This window comes from Zingiber officinale, chromosome 11A, assembly GCF_018446385.1.
Source record: "Zingiber officinale cultivar Zhangliang chromosome 11A, Zo_v1.1, whole genome shotgun sequence".
Classification (NCBI taxonomy): Eukaryota; Viridiplantae; Streptophyta; class Magnoliopsida; order Zingiberales; family Zingiberaceae; genus Zingiber; species Zingiber officinale.
In genome coordinates this window covers 11,567,459-11,586,040 of record NC_056006.1, presented here as the reverse complement: position 1 = coordinate 11,586,040, position 18,582 = coordinate 11,567,459, and the positions used below count along the sequence as shown (strand labels likewise).

Sequence of the window (18,582 nt, the reverse complement as noted above, 5' to 3'; positions counted from 1 at the left end):
TGCTCTTTAAGGACACACATAAACACCCTTATAGTATAATGACACTAAAGCTATGGTGACATCACTGAACAATGTATTGAAATGCGATGCTAACATAGTCCCTCTGATATTCCTGACATTTGTATAATATCATTATAAAATATCTATGTTAACTTCAAAAATGTCTTAATTCTAAGGATACGCTGACAATTGAAAATTGTCAGGATAAAATATTTTAAGAATATTTATGTATGTCTTATTATTATCATAATAAAGATGAATTTAAATGTCATCTAAATTAATTTATATTGACAATTATAAATGTCTTATAATTTTATATAAAGATAATAAAATATATCAATAATGATAATTTATAATATTATAACTAATATTTATTCAAACTATATAATCTTAATTTACCCATCACATAGCATAGAATAGAAAAATTTACACATCACAATTTACTCACTACATAGAAGAGAAAAAATTTACACATTATCACAATTCACCCATTATATAGAATATAGAAAAAAATTACATCCACAACATTCAATTCACCCATTATATAGAATAGAAAAAATTTACACCCAAAACATTCAATGCATTCACCACATCATCGTAATTCATCACATCATTAGCATGAGTATAGAGTTTACAATCTAAGCCTTGGATAAATAAGCCATAAGAATCAAAATTGTTGTCCTCAATTGCCAAATTTATGATGTTTGAAAGAGCCTTGCCCAAAGGAGAAATTTCTTTGGTAGCAAAATCGGACTAGTCCAATATAAGCATTTCATCAAAGAGTTTATCTTTGGAAGTATGCAAGAACCTGTCCATACTTTGATCACTTTACTAAAAGAAAGTTAAACAAAGTAAATAGTGTAAATGTTCCAAATATGCTAGATATTAAATTAAACAAACTAAAAGAAACATATTGTAGGAATTATCTAATTATCCTTCCTAGATTCAGAATGCACAAATAAATCCTCTAAAATAAACTTGGTTAGGGAAGAATGAAGCCTACATTAACTCAGAAGTATGTAAATAGCACACCTATTTGAAAAATGTCTAACTTGGTAAGTTCCTATAAAGGATCAACTTCCGTAGGAGCAGAATTTTCCATAAAATCTAGTAGGATAAATTGTCCTACTTTACTGATAGTGACGAATTAAACACAATTCAATATAATCTTTTTAAAATCAATCAATAGGTAAGTCCAAACAACGAAAACATAAATAACAGAGTTATTATGTATAAAGCAATGCATGAAAAGATTTGCAAGTAGTTGGTCTTACCAGTAAGATAGAGAAAGATCTACATATAAAATGTGCCATTAGTATTTGTTGTCATATATTTAATTAATCTCTTCACAACAAGATCTTCATCATTGATATCTCTTCTTCTACCCTTTTACATCAGTCAAAGAAACAAGTAATCACATTGACAGAGTAGTAACTGTAACCATCTCATCCTGATGACTAGAGTTAACAGTCGACAAGGATAAATAAACACAATAAAACTAGTCGATGTGTTTGGTGTACCCGGTGTTAATAAACAAAAGTTTTTTTGTGTATCTACAAGCCAAAGGAAAATATGTCAACAAAATAACTATGAATTGATGATTCTGATATCTGTATGAATTTAGCATTTAATGTCAAAAAAAAAAATGTTGCAACGAATTTAGAATACAAAACTAATAAAATACTGCATACCAGTTGAGCAAATACTTTCTAAGAGGATTCCATAACATTTTGTGATACATTTCACATTTCTAATTGATAGTTCAACATGAGAGATAAAAGGTCTTCAAGTGAAAACTGGTTGATGCACTATGCAATTTGATGCACTACACAAGGTTCCAGAGGTCAACTCATAAAGTGTGCAAGGGTAATTTCACTCTGCCAAGGGAACAAGCAGCAAGAGTAATATTCCTTACCTTAGATGATTTATGAAAGTTTTACAGAGTGGTGCCTTTTTCATCCAAAATATTCAATTCATCCATTACATCATCACAATTTTTCTAGTAACTGTTTGTACAAACGCATGCCATGCTTCTTTTCTGCTAAACAAATTACCTTTTCTATTTGTCCTTTCTAATTTTTCACTACCCAAGTCTAGTAGTGTTGCTACTATCAATTTATCAAATCTGATAATTAAAAACAGATTCTACAGAGATTTCCTACTAAACATTTAGTCTAATATCAAGTTTTCATGAACTAATCTCCATACAGTGACATCTTTTATAGGGTTAGTTGGTTATACAAAGAACTATCAAAATCCAGTGGACCTTTAGCCTGCCTGCACATATAAGATTATGGTTCATGTTTACAAGACCTTTCACACAACATACTAGCAGAGAAGAAAATCAAAGTTTGCAACTACTTCCATCTAAAGCCATTAAAACATAAAAATGGTGATATATGAGTGAGCTATCATTTAATAAATACGTGTTGTAAATTATATAAAAGGAGATTTTAAAGGTTTATAAACATAGAAATAGTTAGACCAAGCAAGTGAACAAAGTTCAATCTATCTGCTTTTAGTTTGACATAGAAAATATGCACGCCACTCAAAGAAATAGATGTTATGGTTATTCACTCAACTTATGTTTACTATGTCCTCTTTGTGCACTTATCTTTAGAGAAGCATTGTCCTACCCATCAATAACCGCCATTTTTTTTTATTAAAGTCAAAAACCACTATTGGTGCATGCTAATGATGAGAAACGAAGCCAATTTCAATACATTTACTAAGTTTTGATAACCAAATTCCAAAAGATGATATTAGGTACTCACTTTTGATTGATTTATTTTTATTTAAAGTAAATATCTGACATAAAGGTCACAATTCCGAAGGTACTTTTATAGCATTTAATAGAAATATAGGCATAACAAGAGCAAAGCCAAGAATGAGACCAAGAGTTTAGAATTTACAATCTCCTCTTCCTTACTTGGACTCTTCTTTTTATTTGTGGTAAACACATAATCTAAATTACAAACATCACAAGCATCATGTATAATTACCAACAACAAACACAACAAAGTAACTTCTCTACTATATTCTCAGTCAACAAAATCAACCAATTTATGATTAAAATCCCTATAGTTATTCAACCAAATCAGATCAAATTAATTGGGAAAAAAAAGAAAAGGGCAAGAATTTCAAAAGTAGGTAGCGATGTCGCTACCTCACAACAAGCCATTGTCCAACGAGGCATCGATCCCCTCGTATGCGGCCGTTTGTGAACCGACTGCCTGGCGAGGCATCGGCTCCCTCGCGTGCGTTCATGTGAGAACCGACCATTAGCGAACCACTAGCTTGGCGAGGCTATGGCCCCCTGAGTGCAGCCATAGGCGAAGCGGTTGTTCGTCGCTTGGCAAGGCAGCGCGCGATGCTGCAAAGAGGGAAGAAATATGAAATAGGTTACCTTTGAATTCCTCTTGCTTGCTGCGGAGAGGGAAGAACCTGAGTGCGCTGAAGGAAAGAAGGGGGTGGGAGAGGGAAGAAAACGGGCTACGCTGCAAGAAGGAAATGAAAGGATCAGGTGGATGGGAAGGGAAAGTCTAGGTTTGGAGAAGTCCCACACTCGACCCAAGGTCATCACGAGGGAGGTAAATCACAGCATCCTGAGCAAGCATGTGGCAGGTGGGATGAGTTGCACAGGGACTGGGGATTTATGTCCCGACTACCCTGAATTTTGACCCCGCGACCTCACGTGGTAAACATCCCATCACATACCAACTCGGATGATACATGGGGTCATAATATTATGAGTTATTGGGGTCATAATATTATGAGTTATGACACTTATAAAATGTGTTAAATAATGAACACATCACTACTGCTGAGAGGATTAGTTGAATACTGAGGTAATAGCACTCTCAGGTTTGTCTACCGCTATCAATAGGTACCACCACGGATCATTAGTGGGTGCAAAATATTTGCTCGATGTCTGATCGTTGTATTAAGATAAAATATGCTATCTATATCTACGATACTAAATTACCTGAGATCAAAGTTATCACAGGATCACCCATTCCTTCTCAACTATAATTCCCTGTCAAACTAGCTGTCTTCCCTCTGTAGCAAAACCAGAGAAAGCGGTCGAGGTCACCATGCAATCTTGTCTTTTGGCTGCAGGCGTAAATGGCGAAGCATGCACTGCTGCTGAACAGGCATTATGTCTGGGCCTTATGTATGAATATGACTTAGCCACAGCGAGCATTCTGTATTGAGTACAGTAAGTTAATAATTAATTATTAAATTCAATCTCTATTATATTATTAATTATATTTAAATAATTTTTTTATATTTTTATTTTTTTAATGGACATATTTATTATAATTCCACATCATTTAGTATTTATTAATTATATAAAAATATATTTATATTATTTCTTTCAATTTTTTTTTTGTCAATCTATACCACTTTAACTTTCTATCTTCTCATTTTTTATTTTATCAATTCTCATATCTGCATATTTATTTTAATATCCTCGTTAGCTTTCATCTTTGCTCATGTGTTCCAATTATAGCACAACATTCAACTTTATATAATATAGTAAGTTCAACTACCATTTTGTAATTTTTTTTTTTAAGTTTCAAAGATTCTTACTACCATATAGAATATCTTTCTTCATTTTAATCATCCTATTTTATATTTTATGTAATTATAGATAATTTATTATCTTCTATCTTAGTAAGTATTTTATTACATCTAATATTATTAAATTTAATTTTATATATTCTATTTTGATTCTATTAAATGTAAAATCTTTCATTTGGTAACCTTGGACGGGTAAATTTAAATTTTATTTATGGATTATTGTTTTATTTTTTTTTTTGCTTGCATCGTGGCCAAGTCGTGAATCTATCGTAGGATGAGCTCGACGGCTATGAGTAATGGCGGAGCTAGTTGGGATAATTAATCTACTCAAACTGTGAGCTATGTGGTCGATGTCGACGCGTCCAGACTACTTTTGTGTTTTTTTATCAACAAATTATCTTAAAATCTTGCATGCAAATTCAACTTTCTTCTCAATGCGTGCATTTGGAAAAATTTATTCTCACTCATTGTATGTAAATTTTTTTTCTATTTCAATGTCCAAAATGAGATATAATTTTTTTTAAATTTAGTACTATGTTACTAAAATTTAGTATTTTTTTATCAATTTGGCAACTCAGATCAATTGGGAATCGATAGACAATCGATCATCGATTGGTTTGTTATGAGAGAATAGAAACTCTCGTTATTTTTATAGGTATAAGAAATCTAAAATGAGATATAATTTTTTTTAAATTTAATATTATCTAATTATAATCAAGCATATATTTTATCTAATTGAGCACGATTTTTTTTCATTTATCAATTGATTGAGAGTCATATCAATCAATTGGTTTAGGCAGAATCGATTGAGAGTCATATCAATCGATTGACTTAAATTGAATCTATTAGAGCCGATTTGAATATATATTAGATTGAGGTGGAAAAAAAGTCATGTTCAATTTAATAAAAAAATATATTAAATTTTAATTTGAATATGCTAAATTTACGATGAATGATATCTTATTTTAAATTTTTTTATTTAAAAATTATGACAATTTGATAAATCCATATGTATCGTAGAGTTAAAATAAAGAAAAATTTACGTACATTGAGAATAATTTTTTATATAAAACTAAGGAAGAAGCTGCGTTTGTATACAGAAAATTTAGAATAATTTACTTTTTTTCCATAATAAATTAAACTCTATCGGCCCTGGACTAGCTTTCAACGTGGTTCCGCCTTGACTACGAGGTCGTGGCGCATGCAAGCTAGCAACAGGCGTGGACTCATGACTGCTGCAGATTCACTATGGCCATCCTACACGACACTGTACCATAAGATGACGTCACCTGCTTAGGGACAGGGCCCGCGGTTAAATGCTTGGGTCAAGATAGCAAAACATTCCGTGTGGTTGACTTGGTCAGCGCCTCGTCCACGCCTACAACGTCGTCTACCCGACGCCTCGAGCGGCTCCAGTCAACTGAGCTAAGTGGGATCGTTGCGGCCCACTGAAGGTACGAACTTGAGTCCATCGAACCCAACGGACATTGAGTTAAGCGCAGTAGCACTGCCGCGGTAAGTCGCACGATAAAGCTTCTCTGCGGACGGCACCAGATGGCGTGAGACGGCTAATTTCCACGCCGGACCCAGCGACGGTCTCACCGCCTTAAAATCGACACGACGCCTCTCTCGCCGTTCGCTTCCGCTTTCCCCTCTTCTTCGTCGGCTCACTCCGCTGCCGCCATTCCCGATCTCTTCAGGTGCTCGTTTTCTTTCCCTGCTTTCAATTATTGCGGATCTCTTTGTCTTAGAGTGAAAGCCAACATTTTGGTTTGTTTTTGGAATCGCTTTTCTCATTTTTGTGGGTTTAATGGGAGGTTTTGAGTTGGTTGTTGCTGGTTTCAGTTTGCCTTGAGCTTTTAGGTCGACGAGTGGAAAAACAGCAAGTTTTATCTGGTTTCTCTTTTCCTACACTTACTATTTGCTACTTCTCTTGTTTCCTTGTTCTGGTTAGATGTCAGCTGAAAGCTTCAGTAAGATCTTGTTGGTTATGAATAAATCTTCAAAAACTAAATTATTAGGAATCAAGGTGAGACAATATGCAATGTCATTTAAATTTTGAATGAATGATTGAGGTTTGAATTAGAGGAAACAAAATTCATACATGTAGGATTTAAAAGCTCCACCTAGTAAACATTATAATCATTCATGAGGAATTGACAGACTGCACCATGAGTCGGTCCTTTACTCAAGTTACTACAAGAGCACACATAATCGGGAATTTAGCGAGTTTATGACCATAGGAGCAAAGCAAAGAGTTGAAGGATAGAGAGAGAGAGAGAAAATTGAAGGATACAAGTCTTACTATTCGCTACTTTTTTAGTTTCTCTTTTCTGAGGTTGACTACTTGCTATTCACTACTTTTTTGGTTTCTCTATTCTGGATTCATTGTTATGATCAGGAGACAGCTAAGAACAAACTTTTGTGTGCCTTCCTTTGTTAATGGTTCCTAATTTGGTATTCTTGTCAAATCTATGCTTATGAAAGAATTGATTATTTATTATTTTCCTCTAATGTTTTGTAGTATTGGTTGGTTCCACGGGGAGGAGTTTGACGAAGGAGAATATTTGGTACCATAAAATTCATGGAGGCTGAGGCAGGGCTTCTTAAGGTGATTGTCTCTAGTGGGAGGAATCTGGCGATCAGGGATTTTATTAGCAGTGATCCTTATGTTGTAGTTAAAGTTGGAAATCAGGTGAACATCTGTATGCTTTAAATTTAATCTTTTCTGTCGGGAGATACAATGGGTGGATTGTTGTTTTCTTGAATTGTAAGTTGATCCTGTTGAAAGTTTACATACCACAAGCCTGGTCAAGTTTCCTTCACGCATTTTGTGAAACTATCAAACTAATTATTCTATAAAATTTTCTTACCTGTTGTTTGTTCATTCTGAAGCAGAATGCTGAATGCCTTTTTCAACTTATATTCTGTTTTTGTATTATTCAGTTATGAAATGTTTTTTTCTAAAGAAGAATTATGAAAAGTTTCTAGCGAATAGAATGTGTATATTTGTACATTCATATTCATGCATGAGCTTTGATATACAATACCACAAAGTTTAAAATCTCATTCTTAGCTGGGTATCAGATCTTGACTGGAATATGATGTACCAGTTGTGTTGGTGTGGATTCTGTTGTCAATGTCTGTACTGAGCCCTAAAGGTAGCTAGGGTGGGAAAAAGAGAAGAATGGACCAAGAGTAATGTGCCAATTCCTCACCCTAATGGTAGAAAAGAAGGGAGAAATATTGGAGAGGAAGAAGGCTTGTACTGCCATTGGAAAAAGTCGTGTACATTTTAGCAGGCTACCTTATGTGCTGCTCAGTCATTGGAGCAAGAAGGTCGCCTTTTGATGCAAAAAAGACCAGAATAATTCTTCTCCTGTCTCATGTCCACCTTGGTTGCCATGCTGTGTTGAGGAGATGCTAACGCTTGGAGATGTTCCACATTGAGGAGGTGCTAGTGTTTGAGGAGATGGTCTTTGACTTGCTTGTTTTGGATGAGCATAGAGGCACTCAAAAAGATGCCACTGCTATGGTGTGCTATGGGGTTCCACGTGGCAATTGATAAGCGAAATGAGATGTTTCAGTTGACATGTTGGTCACAATTAGAATTGACCATTTGCATTATAATAACACAGGTCCCACATATAGGATGGGTAGGAAGAAACTAAAGGACTATTGGACTAAAACATTTATTTTAAGACTTGTATACATATATACATATTAGTGTGTTTAGCAAGCTCACAAACACAATAATATCTCCTCTCTACAGTTCCAAACAAGGAATCTAATATCTAAAAGAGGCATGCCCCAGTCCTTCATGCACTTTTAAAGTCTTGCTTGGAAATACATAATGCCTCAACTCTCAATCACTGTTCCGGTCTTCATTCCTCAGACACATTAAGTGAGCAAGAAAGTGGCTTTGTCTTGTAAGTCATTTGTCCATTCATTAGGGGACAAATTATTGTTCAAATTAGTAAACACAACACATAATAGAGTTTTAGTATGAGCAAGTGCAAAATATGTCTCATTTTACATAAATTAGAGAAAAGTGACTTTGCCTTTTAAGTCATTTATCGATGCACTAACGGACAAATGATTGTTCAAAAAAGAAAAAAAGAAAAGAAAGAGGCACACACAAGAAAGAATAGAATCTTAGTAAGAACAAGTGCAATGAATGCCTCTTTTTATGTAAATTGGAGAAAATATGTTGTTGAAAATTGATTCTTTATTCCTACTGGACGTTGGCACGTAAAATTAACCTAGGGTTGCATCTCCAGTCAGAATAATTTTTAGCCTGGAAATCTATAATCCAAGTAAGAGAAACAGTAAAGGTAAACACTTGTGGTTGTGTAAATGACTAGTCAAAATTAGAACACTATTAGAGGGAAAGATGGAACTGAGGATTTGTGGATCATACATGTCCAACTGTCATTACAGATTTCTCAAGGTAGAAAAGTAGTTAGTGAAGTTTGTTCTTGTCAAAGAATCCAAACATTTTACTAAAGATCATAAATACTACAATTCGAATCTTTGCTGCAGTATCAAACAAAATATACTATACTATTGTGCTAGAATAGGATTAATGAATTCAATAAGCTAAACTTGACCAATAAGTTCCTTGATCCACTGAGATAACCTGGGATCTCCCAGTGACAGACCCCCACTTTACCAGAATAATATCTATATAAAGAGTGTGTTTGTGTGAACAGAAGTTACTGTCTTAGCCACACCAAGTAGATGATCCATCCAACTCGATTGAAGAGTTTACTAGTTTATCATCACTTATCATTGTAACAATTCGATGGAATATAGTCTGTAGTGAAATTGATGCATGTCTATCTTCTTCGAGGAGCAATGATCTTTGCATTGTCTATGTACTGTGCATGAGCAATCTTGCAAGGACAACATCCTTAAAGAAGGATCGGCCATACTATGTGGAGGATTGGCAACATTATGAGTCAGACACAATGGGCATAAATTTCTGATACCAACTTGAATTAGGGTCTCACAGTTACATTTTCCCAAATAATTTACATTGTGGTCTCCATGTATGCACAATATTACATTTTACTTCTACATTAGTACAGTATATATCATACTTCATTCAAGATACTTGCATCATGATGATTTAGAGATTCTGCTAAATGTCATCTGTTCTGCTCACGTTAAGCCTTCAACTGTTAAATTATGTATAATTCTATATTTTCTTGTTAATGTGATCGTGTTATCATATACTTGTTAACACCTAATAAAAACTTATATATTTTTTTTTTGTTTCCAAATTCTCCTATGCTTATTTGTTTTTCTTTTCTTTTCTTGTATCTTCAGACTGCAAAGACAAAGGTGATTAATAGTTGCCTTAATCCTGTTTGGAACGAAGAACTAACATTCCATGTAAAAGAGCATCTAGGTGTACTGAGAATGGTAAGTTCATTGAACAGGATTCAATTGATTTACTAAAGTTTTCATGGGTTCAACCTCATCTATGATGTACTATTTTCAAAATTATCATGTCCTTTGGTTTCACAGTGACTTTTGTTTGTAAAGAAACATACTTAAGACAAATGTTTTATCTCCATAATCGAAAGAATTTAGACATTCCACTATGGTTTTTGAAGGAAGAATCTAATTTCTATGACTGTTCATGTCGTGAGCGGCGACTTAACTATCCCATACCTTGAATTATAAGCTTCCCTACATGTTTATACCGACTCATATGTTCGTAGGATTCTAAGTAGATATAAAATCGATAATAATCATTTTGATTTGTAAAGATCTTACAACCAGATGGAATTAGTCCATGTCTATTGGAAACTATTACTTCTTTGCCCATAAAAGTACTACTTGCCTAACTTACATACATGTGTATATAGAAATACACGATCCATATCTTACAAAAGCCACAATTCATTTCCATGTCGTCTCAGGAAGTATTTGATCGGGACACATTCAAGTTTGATGACAAAATGGGGCACGCCTTCCTTGATCTGCAGCCCCTCGCCTCTTCTTCGAAGCTCAAACAAGCTCTGCAGCTCACCACTGGTGAGACAAGGCTGAGGAGACTAACTCCAGACAGGGACAACTGCCTCTTGGCTGATAGCTTTATCACATACACCAATGGCGAAATTGTGCTGGAAGTAGGTCTGAGGCTTTGTGATGTGGAGTCCGGTGAGTTATATGTCACAGTTAAGTGGATCGATCACCCAATTGCTTCAGACTGTCGAAAAGAGAGGTAATTAAATTTCCCTGTCTGGCTTTGTTGTGAAATGGAAACAATGACTTGTAAATATTTCACAATGTTGTCAATCACTATATCTATCAGGATCTTAGTTTGTCCCGTAAATAGATTAGTAGTTGAATTCTGTGTACAGCTGCAGATACTTGTTACACTGAATACCAACTTTTAGGCAATTTGCTAAAGAAAGTTTTCAGTGATCAAATTCTTCTCATTAAGTCAGGTGCCTGTTGTTTGATTTAAACAAGATGTGCTCGAATTTGAATGATGTTTCTTCGGGGCCTGGAACGAGTAATTGTCGATTCATTCTGGAATACAAGACATTTGAAGCCTGCCTTTGGAACAAGCTAGGTGGGCTGGGTGGATGAGCCAAGATCGATCAAATTGGATAGGCCAATGGGTTGATCAGCTTGGACGGATCAGATGGGTCGACTAAGCCAGGCATGTTGAGCAAGCTAGGTCAATTAAGATAGTCAGGTTAACTTGACTGAACAATCAACAATAGTCAGAGCTAGCCAAAATAGACAAGCTGTGGATCATGACCAAGTAAGTAGATAGTGTGAGCTAGATGAGTCAGAACACAAAGGATTTATTTATGGGCAAAAATTAGTGGGCGCCCCATTTTTAATTTTTTTTTTAAATCAAAAGGTGCCCACTCCACCAACAACTTAGGTATGCTTTCTGATTTATCTTCTCATAAACAGTTATGGGGCCTATTGTGTGAGGTCGTTGGGGTGACAGATTTTACCTTTTTGTTATCCTGATTATGCAACTGATCTCCAGTATATTATTGTCATTATTATCTCTCGCTTAAATCTTAAATCGATTAGGTGCATTGTAGTAGTTATGGTTTTATATATTACAAACAAATACTTAACCTGTTCAAAAATATACATGTTATAATAGTTACGGTTTCGTAGCTGTTACAATACGTAATCATGTTCACCTACTATTTACGTTGTAGCAACTATGATTTCATAGTTACAATGTAAATGGTAGGTCAATATAATTCTGCTACAATATGAATGTTTTTGAAATTATAATTGCCACAACTATTGTTCTGCTACAATATGAATGTTTTTGAAATTATAATTGCCACAACTATTGTTAGCAATATGAATGTTTTTAAAATCGTAATTGCTACAACTATTGTAGCTAGTACAGTTTCATAGCTGCTACGATATGGATTCAATACACTCACCTAATATTAATGTTGCAGTAACTATGAAATCGTAGCTGCTACAACATAAGTAGTAGCTACAATTTTATAGTTGCCACAATGCGCCTTTCAAATTTAAAATGCAAGAAAAAGATAACGACAATTTACCAAAAGACGTACTTAGGTTTTTGAATTTACCAAAAGGTGCATACTACTTTAGTATCTACCAAAGGACGTATTTTTACAGTAGTCTTCCTATTCTACCTTCCTGACAAATTTAACTGATTTTCTTTGTTATTTCTTTCTCTTCTCTTTCTTACTATGCATGCAATGTATCTTTTCTTTCCTGTCCTCTTTTTTATCTTATTTTTTTTTTTATTTTTTTTCTCAAACCTATTATAGGAGATCAGACCCACATTGGGCCTGATATCTCTCCATATCAGGCCCAATGTGGGCCTGATATGAGGAGATATTAGGCCTAACAACAGGGGAAAAAAAGAAAAAAGGAAAAACAGAAAGAAAGAGAGATTTAGGTTTTTCAATGGTCCACCACTAGGAATGCCGAAAATAACAATAGAGAGCATATTTAGACTCCTTGCAATTTTAGAAATCCACGAGAACTGAAATGGGTGCAATCGGAGTTCTCTAGGTCCATCAGTGAGTTTTGATCGAAATCCACTAATCGATCTAGAGACCTTAGGTTACAGCCATTTTAGGTCCTATGAATTTCTAAAATTGCAAGGAGTCCAAATATGCTCTCTATTATTATTTGCGACTAACCCAATGTGGGTTTGATATCTCTTCGTATCAGGCCCAATGTGGGTCTGATATCTTCCCATATCAGACATAAAAAAAGAAAGAAAGAGATATTTAGGTTTTTCAAAACCTCTGTTCTACTACTAAGAATACCAAAAATAACAATGAGAGCATATTTGGATTTCTAAAATTGTAAGGAATCCAAATATGTTCTCCATTATTATTTTCGACATTCCTAGTGGTGGACTAAAGGTTTTGAAAAACCTAAATTCTCTCTTTTTTTTTTTCTTTTTTTTCATTGGGCCTAATATGAAGAGATATCAGGCTCAATCATGTGGGCCTGATAGGGGGACATATCAGGCCCAAGGCCTAACAAAAGAAAAAAAGAAAAAAAGAAAAAAAGAAAAAAAAGAAAGAGAGAGATTCAAGTTTTTCAAAACCTCTGGTCTACCACTAGGAATGTCGAAAATAATAATGGAAAGCATATTTAGACTCCTTGCAATTTTAAAAATCCACATGACCTGAAATGACTGTAATATGAGATCTTTAGGTCGATCAGTGGGTTTCGGTCAAAACCCACTGATTGACCTAGAGAGCTCCGATTGTACTCATTTTAGTTTATGTAGATTTCTGATGTTACAAGGAGTTTAAATACGCTATTTATTATTTATTTCAACTTCTAAAAGATGTTAAAATATAATAAGAAAGAATCAGCAATATAATCCTCATATGTTTTAGGTTTTTCAAAACCTCTGGTCCACCACTAGGAATGTCGAAAATAACAATGGAGAGCATATTTGAACTCCTTGCAATATCAGAAATCCGCAGGAACTGAAATGAGTGTAATTGGAGTTCTGTAGGTCTATCAATGGATTTTGATCGAAACCCACTGATGGACCTAGAGACCTCAAATGCAGTCATTTCAGATCCTGTGGATTTCTAAAATTGCAAGGAGTCCAAATATGCTCTCCATTATTATTTTCGGCATTCCTAGTGGTAGATTAGAGGTTTTGAAAAACCTAAATCTCTTTTTTTTTTTGTTATTGGGCCTGATATCTCCCCATATCAGGCCTAACAACAGAAAAAAAGAAAAAAAGAAAAAAAGAAAAAAAAAAAGAGAGATTTAAGTTTTTCAAAACCTCTGGTCCACCACTAGTAATGTCAAAAATAATAATGGAGAGCATATTTGGACTCCTTGCAATTTTAGAAAGCCACAGGACTTGAAATGACTGCAATCTGAGGTCTCTAGGTCGATCAGTGGGTTTCGGTCAAAATCCACTAATGGACCTAGAGAGTTCTGATTATATCCATTTCAGTTCCCGTGACTTTTTGATATTGCAAGGAGTTCAAATATGTTATCTATTAATTATTTCAACTTCTAAAAGATATTGAAATATAATAAAAAAGAATCAGTAAAACAATCCTCATACGTTAGGCCTGATATGAATTATATTATGCCCATGTCAGACCTAATGTGGGCCTAATATGATTTATATCAGACTCACACATGAGGATTTTTGCCAATTCATCATTATTACAATTTTATACCTCCGTAGAAGCTGAAATAAATAATGGATCAGTCTCTCTTGATTTATGGGGTTGCAAAGAATTCAAATATGTCATCTATTGATTATTTCGACTTCTCCAAATGTATTATAATGCTATCAAAAAATCAACTAAATTCTAAATATTGTGGGCATGATATGATTTATATATTAGACCTATGTTATGCATGCACGTATGGAAAAAAAAAATAGAGGAAAGAGAAGAGCATAGAGGAAAAATTAGATTTGTTGCATGCATAGGAGAAAATAAATAGAAGAGAGAGTGAAAAACGACAGTGAAAAAAAAAAAAGTCAGATTTATCAAATGGATAAAATAGGAAATACACTTAAAAATATGTGTTCTTTGATAAATATCAAAATAATATATGTTTTTGATAAATTTAGATCTCTATATATATCTTTTGATAAATTGTTGAAGAGATAATAAAAAGAATGGTGTTGGAGGGCACTTGACTTGCTGTACATAAATGAATTGTTGATGGGATGGGACAAAATGGATGATTTCCGAAATATAGGGGCGCTGTCAACTTTTGCCCTTTATTTATTATAAAAAAGTTATTGTTTTATCTATTCTTTTTAACATTTATACGTGCCAACTCAACGTAAGAATGGTTGTAGACATCAATATTTACCAATCCTTCCGAAAAGTTCATAATTCTGCTTGTTATTCCATTCTAAAAAGATAACAACATTACAAATATGTTAAATTAACAATAGCTTCAGTAAGTAGTCAAGCAAGGGACCGCAGGCGAAATTTTATTTCCTGCAGATCCTTTGGCGTTGATGCAGTTAGACTGCACCTGCTGTCCCTGATCTGCAGACCACAAATTAACATTGTCCATGGTGATGCCGGTGCAAGGCACAGTTTGGCTGCAATTCAGAGTAATTGCTAATTTACTCGTTGAGCTTCCTGCCACATCGAGATATTTCACATCGCTCACTTGGACTGCTGCTGTCTGTAGAGATTCAGCATCGTGAATGATCAACTTAATTACCCTTTTAGGAAATAAATTTAAAGTGCAGAATAATTATCAAAGGAATGAGAAAAAAAATTCAAGAAATAAAATTAGGGGAAAAAATATAGCCCCGCACGAGGTGTTGCGGCCGCACGAGGTGACCTCGCACGGGTCCGCCGACTGCGGCCACTCAAGGTGACCTTAGTTTTCATTTTTACCTTATATGAGCAGCGTTTGTGAGGGCAGTAGTACTGATCTATAATTATGGGGTAATACACTTCATTCATCTTAATATTCACAAATGATATGTTCCTCGCAAAGCCAGACCCTCCCTGTAAAGTTCAAACATGTCAAGCAAGGCAGAGAGTGTGTATAAATTGTGCTTATGAGAGATAATTGATGTATTGCTGCTTGCCTGCCATGTTTTGATCCTGACTCCATTGGTCGTTTGGGAGAAGGTGCAGTTGGAAACGTAGATGTCTGATGCTGTTGCCACGGTCCCAGCTATGCCCAAGCTCCCAATACTACAATCAAACATGAAATGGCTTCAAGGTTACTTTCAAATTCGTGAGCTCCATCGCGGTTAGGCAATCATCGTGAGCTTGCGGTTAGGCCAAGCAGCTTGCTAGTATTGACTACTAAGTACCTTATTCCATGGCCAGGACCGCATGTTACATTGCTGACAGAAACATCCACAGCACCATCACTCATCGACACACAATCATCTCCTGTGCCAATTACGGAGTCTGTTACCACGACATGTTGGCTTTTCTGGATGTGGATGCCATCGGTGTTGGGGCTGTCGCTGGGGGTGGAGATGGTGATCCCTCCGATGTAGACATTCTCGCTTTGTCCCACTGCTATATGCATCATGGGGCTGTTGATCAACTTCAACCCCCATATCTGTACATTGGTGCAACTCAGCAGCTCCAGGTTCTGCATCATCACAATTACTTCATTAACAATCTCCACACTTGGATAACACTTCAATTCTTTACTAATCTCTCTCAATCAACTTACATGGGCAGCTTCAAATGGACATTTCTGCAGCACAAATTAAGTCAATCAAAAGCATTAGGTTAGTGTCGAAATATACATAACTTACGACATAGATATATAGATATAGATATATAGATAGATAGAAAAACTTTACATTTTTCATTTTGCATGACCACCAGTCCGTCCCTTGGCCGTCGAGCTCGCCGGAGCCATAGATGTTTAGGACGCTGATTCGAATGAAAAGAAGCCAGCTATTGAACTTGTCTTTCCATATTTCATTTATTCTTTTAAGATTTCCATCAACCTTTGGCACAAGAATAGCATGTCAGTCTTCCTCAAACATATACGATAAGATATATATGTATACCAAGGGACAGGTTCTTGTACATTAAAAGATTTCATTTCGAAAGAATTAATGTAACTTTTTCTTGATCTCAAAAACTTCATTCAATTCGTCTTTTAAAGTGGGTTTTCGAGTATTCATTAAAAGGAACAAATGAAAATGGTTTAAATATGTCCGATTAAGATACCTGAAGTATATTACAAGTAAAAAGGAAAGAGATAGATAGAGAGGCTACTATTTTGTTATATAACTCGTGCTTAGTCGACAAATGAAGCTTCAAATTCAATTCACATATCAACATCTATGGTACTTTTGTCTTAGCTAGTGGATCTCTTTTTCTTTGAATAAATGTCTTGAAGATGGGTCGAAAATTTTAGTGGGCTAAGTTAAAAACTTACACATGTAATATTTTTATTTTTTTTGAATTGAACTTTTGATGTGGAAGAGTGAACTTTAGTGGCCTAAATAATATTTTTTTTTTAAAAAAACTTGGATTATAATCCAGTACAATGCTAAGTAAGATCCGTCGCTCGTGTGTTGTATACCTTTAAGTGAATGGCATAGTTGCAGGGTCCTTGGAAAACAATGCGATCCAACAAAAATGTCTTCCCTGCCGGAATGAGCAAGGCGGAGGGTCCTGTGCTGTTGCGACAAATCCAACTCCATGCATTTACAAACGCCTAAATAAGAAGAAGGAGAAGTAATAAGAATTTAAGAAGAATAAAAAAAAATATAATGATTCATCATCATGGATGTTGTTTTAATTAATTATGCACTTGAGTGTCATCTGTGTAGCCATCTCCTTTGGCTCCAAAGTCTACGACGTTGTATGTTGTCTCATGAGCCAAAATCCCAGCAGCAAGAAGAAAGATCACGAAGAGACTGATAAGACCCTGCTGAATTAAAATCAAAACACAGGAAAAACAAATATAAAAATCTTGTTTTTTTAAAAGAAAAAATAATAAAAAATGGAGATAGTTTAGTTTTTTGTTTTCCTTACTCGTCTAGCCATTGCCAATGTGATTCTTGAACTATGAGTTAGTTATATATAGATAGAACAGTGTTTGGAAAGAGCTAGAAATTGAATATTTATATGGTCATTGCATTTAGATTTTGTACAGATCTAATTATTTTTTTCTATGAGACAATTTAAAATAAAAAACAAATGAAATTAAGTAGGGAAATAATTAGTTCTTCATGGAATTAAGTAAAGAATGCATTTATTTTCATGCAAATATATAAATAATACACAATTACGTTGCAATTATTTACGGTAGAATATTAGAATAAGCTGAAATCAAATGGCACCTTAATGGGACTTCAGCATAAATTATTTAAATAAATTTATGTCAGATTGATAAATACAACCAAAATATTTTTTATATAATTGTATTTTTTTAATCTAAGTATATCTAGTTTTAACTATTCGATTCTTAAATAAGAAATGAACAATACCATCTCATCAAAATTTTTTACTAATAGAATAAATTGGAAAACATAGATGAGTTTTAGCGGATAGTCTAATGTCATAAATTTTTTAAACTCCCAGATGTATCTTGAGTAAGATTTGAATTCTCGCTGCCTAAGAAGTCCATCTCACCTTTTATCATTGTACTATATAATCTATCTGGGCCTATGAAAATTTTCTATTATAGTGCAAGTGATTCCTCACTTAGCAATCAACATCCTAGATTTTTTATCGCACTGAAGAAAAATTCTAATAATGTATTATTAAAAATTCAACCATAAATATTTGAGAATGTTTAGAGTACCTCGACAGCTGTACTGTAGCTGGGGCTATAATTGTATAGATGAAATCGTAGTTAATGATAAAAATCAAAGATCATGTACATATTTTTTAAATAATTTTATTAAAGCTTACTTTGGAATAATATAAACATATTCATTCAGTTATAGGAAATTCAGTCACGACATGTCATTATTATTATTTTTTAACCATTAATGTGTTTCTAATTGTGATC

The 18,582-nt window shown here is 34.4% G+C and overlaps 2 protein-coding genes across 3 annotated transcripts; one reads left to right on the top strand and one right to left on the bottom strand.

Annotated features, from left to right (window-relative positions):
• Positions 1-6,121: 6,121 nt before the first annotated feature.
• Positions 6,122-11,027, top strand: LOC122032185 (protein C2-DOMAIN ABA-RELATED 11-like). Of its 2 annotated transcripts, none has more exons than XM_042591445.1 (4): positions 6,122-6,284; positions 7,109-7,279; positions 9,916-10,011; positions 10,515-11,027. In XM_042591445.1, exons 2-4 carry the CDS (start codon positions 7,169-7,171, stop codon positions 10,821-10,823), a joined length of 516 nt encoding a protein of 171 aa, XP_042447379.1. In that variant the 5' UTR covers positions 6,122-6,284; positions 7,109-7,168; the 3' UTR covers positions 10,824-11,027. The 2 variants fall into 2 exon arrangements, with proteins under 2 accessions (XP_042447379.1, XP_042447380.1); XM_042591446.1 differs by lacking the exon at positions 6,122-6,284 and adding an exon at positions 6,320-6,480.
• Positions 11,028-15,021: 3,994 nt separating this feature from the next.
• LOC122031227 (polygalacturonase ADPG2-like) lies at positions 15,022-17,612 on the bottom strand. Its single transcript, XM_042590368.1, has 9 exons — positions 17,601-17,612; positions 17,377-17,493; positions 17,146-17,280; positions 16,412-16,561; positions 16,279-16,302; positions 15,905-16,194; positions 15,674-15,782; positions 15,477-15,590; positions 15,022-15,258 (listed from the first exon to the last, which is right to left on the bottom strand). Exons 1-9 carry the CDS (start codon positions 17,610-17,612, stop codon positions 15,022-15,024), a joined length of 1,188 nt encoding a protein of 395 aa, XP_042446302.1.
• Between the last annotated feature and the right edge of the window lie 970 nt (positions 17,613-18,582).

What these genes read in the sequence shown, in the direction of transcription:
- LOC122032185 (XM_042591445.1), top strand. Translation starts at nt 7,169, where the DNA reads ATGGAGGCTGAGGCAGGGCTTCTTAAGGTGATTGTCTCTAGTGGGAGG. An exon ending in TAGTTAAAGTTGGAAATCAG is followed by an intron (nt 7,280 to 9,915) that starts GTGAACATCTGT and finishes TTGTATCTTCAG; the next exon opens with ACTGCAAAGACAAAGGTGAT. An exon ending in ATCTAGGTGTACTGAGAATG is followed by an intron (nt 10,012 to 10,514) that starts GTAAGTTCATTG and finishes ATGTCGTCTCAG; the next exon opens with GAAGTATTTGATCGGGACAC.
- LOC122031227 (XM_042590368.1), bottom strand. An exon ending in ACTATGCCATTCACTTAAAG is followed by an intron (nt 16,562 to 17,145) that starts GTATACAACACA and finishes CTTGTGCCAAAG; the next exon opens with GTTGATGGAAATCTTAAAAG. An exon ending in TCAGGATCAAAACATGGCAG is followed by an intron (nt 15,591 to 15,673) that starts GCAAGCAGCAAT and finishes TGAACTTTACAG; the next exon opens with GGAGGGTCTGGCTTTGCGAG.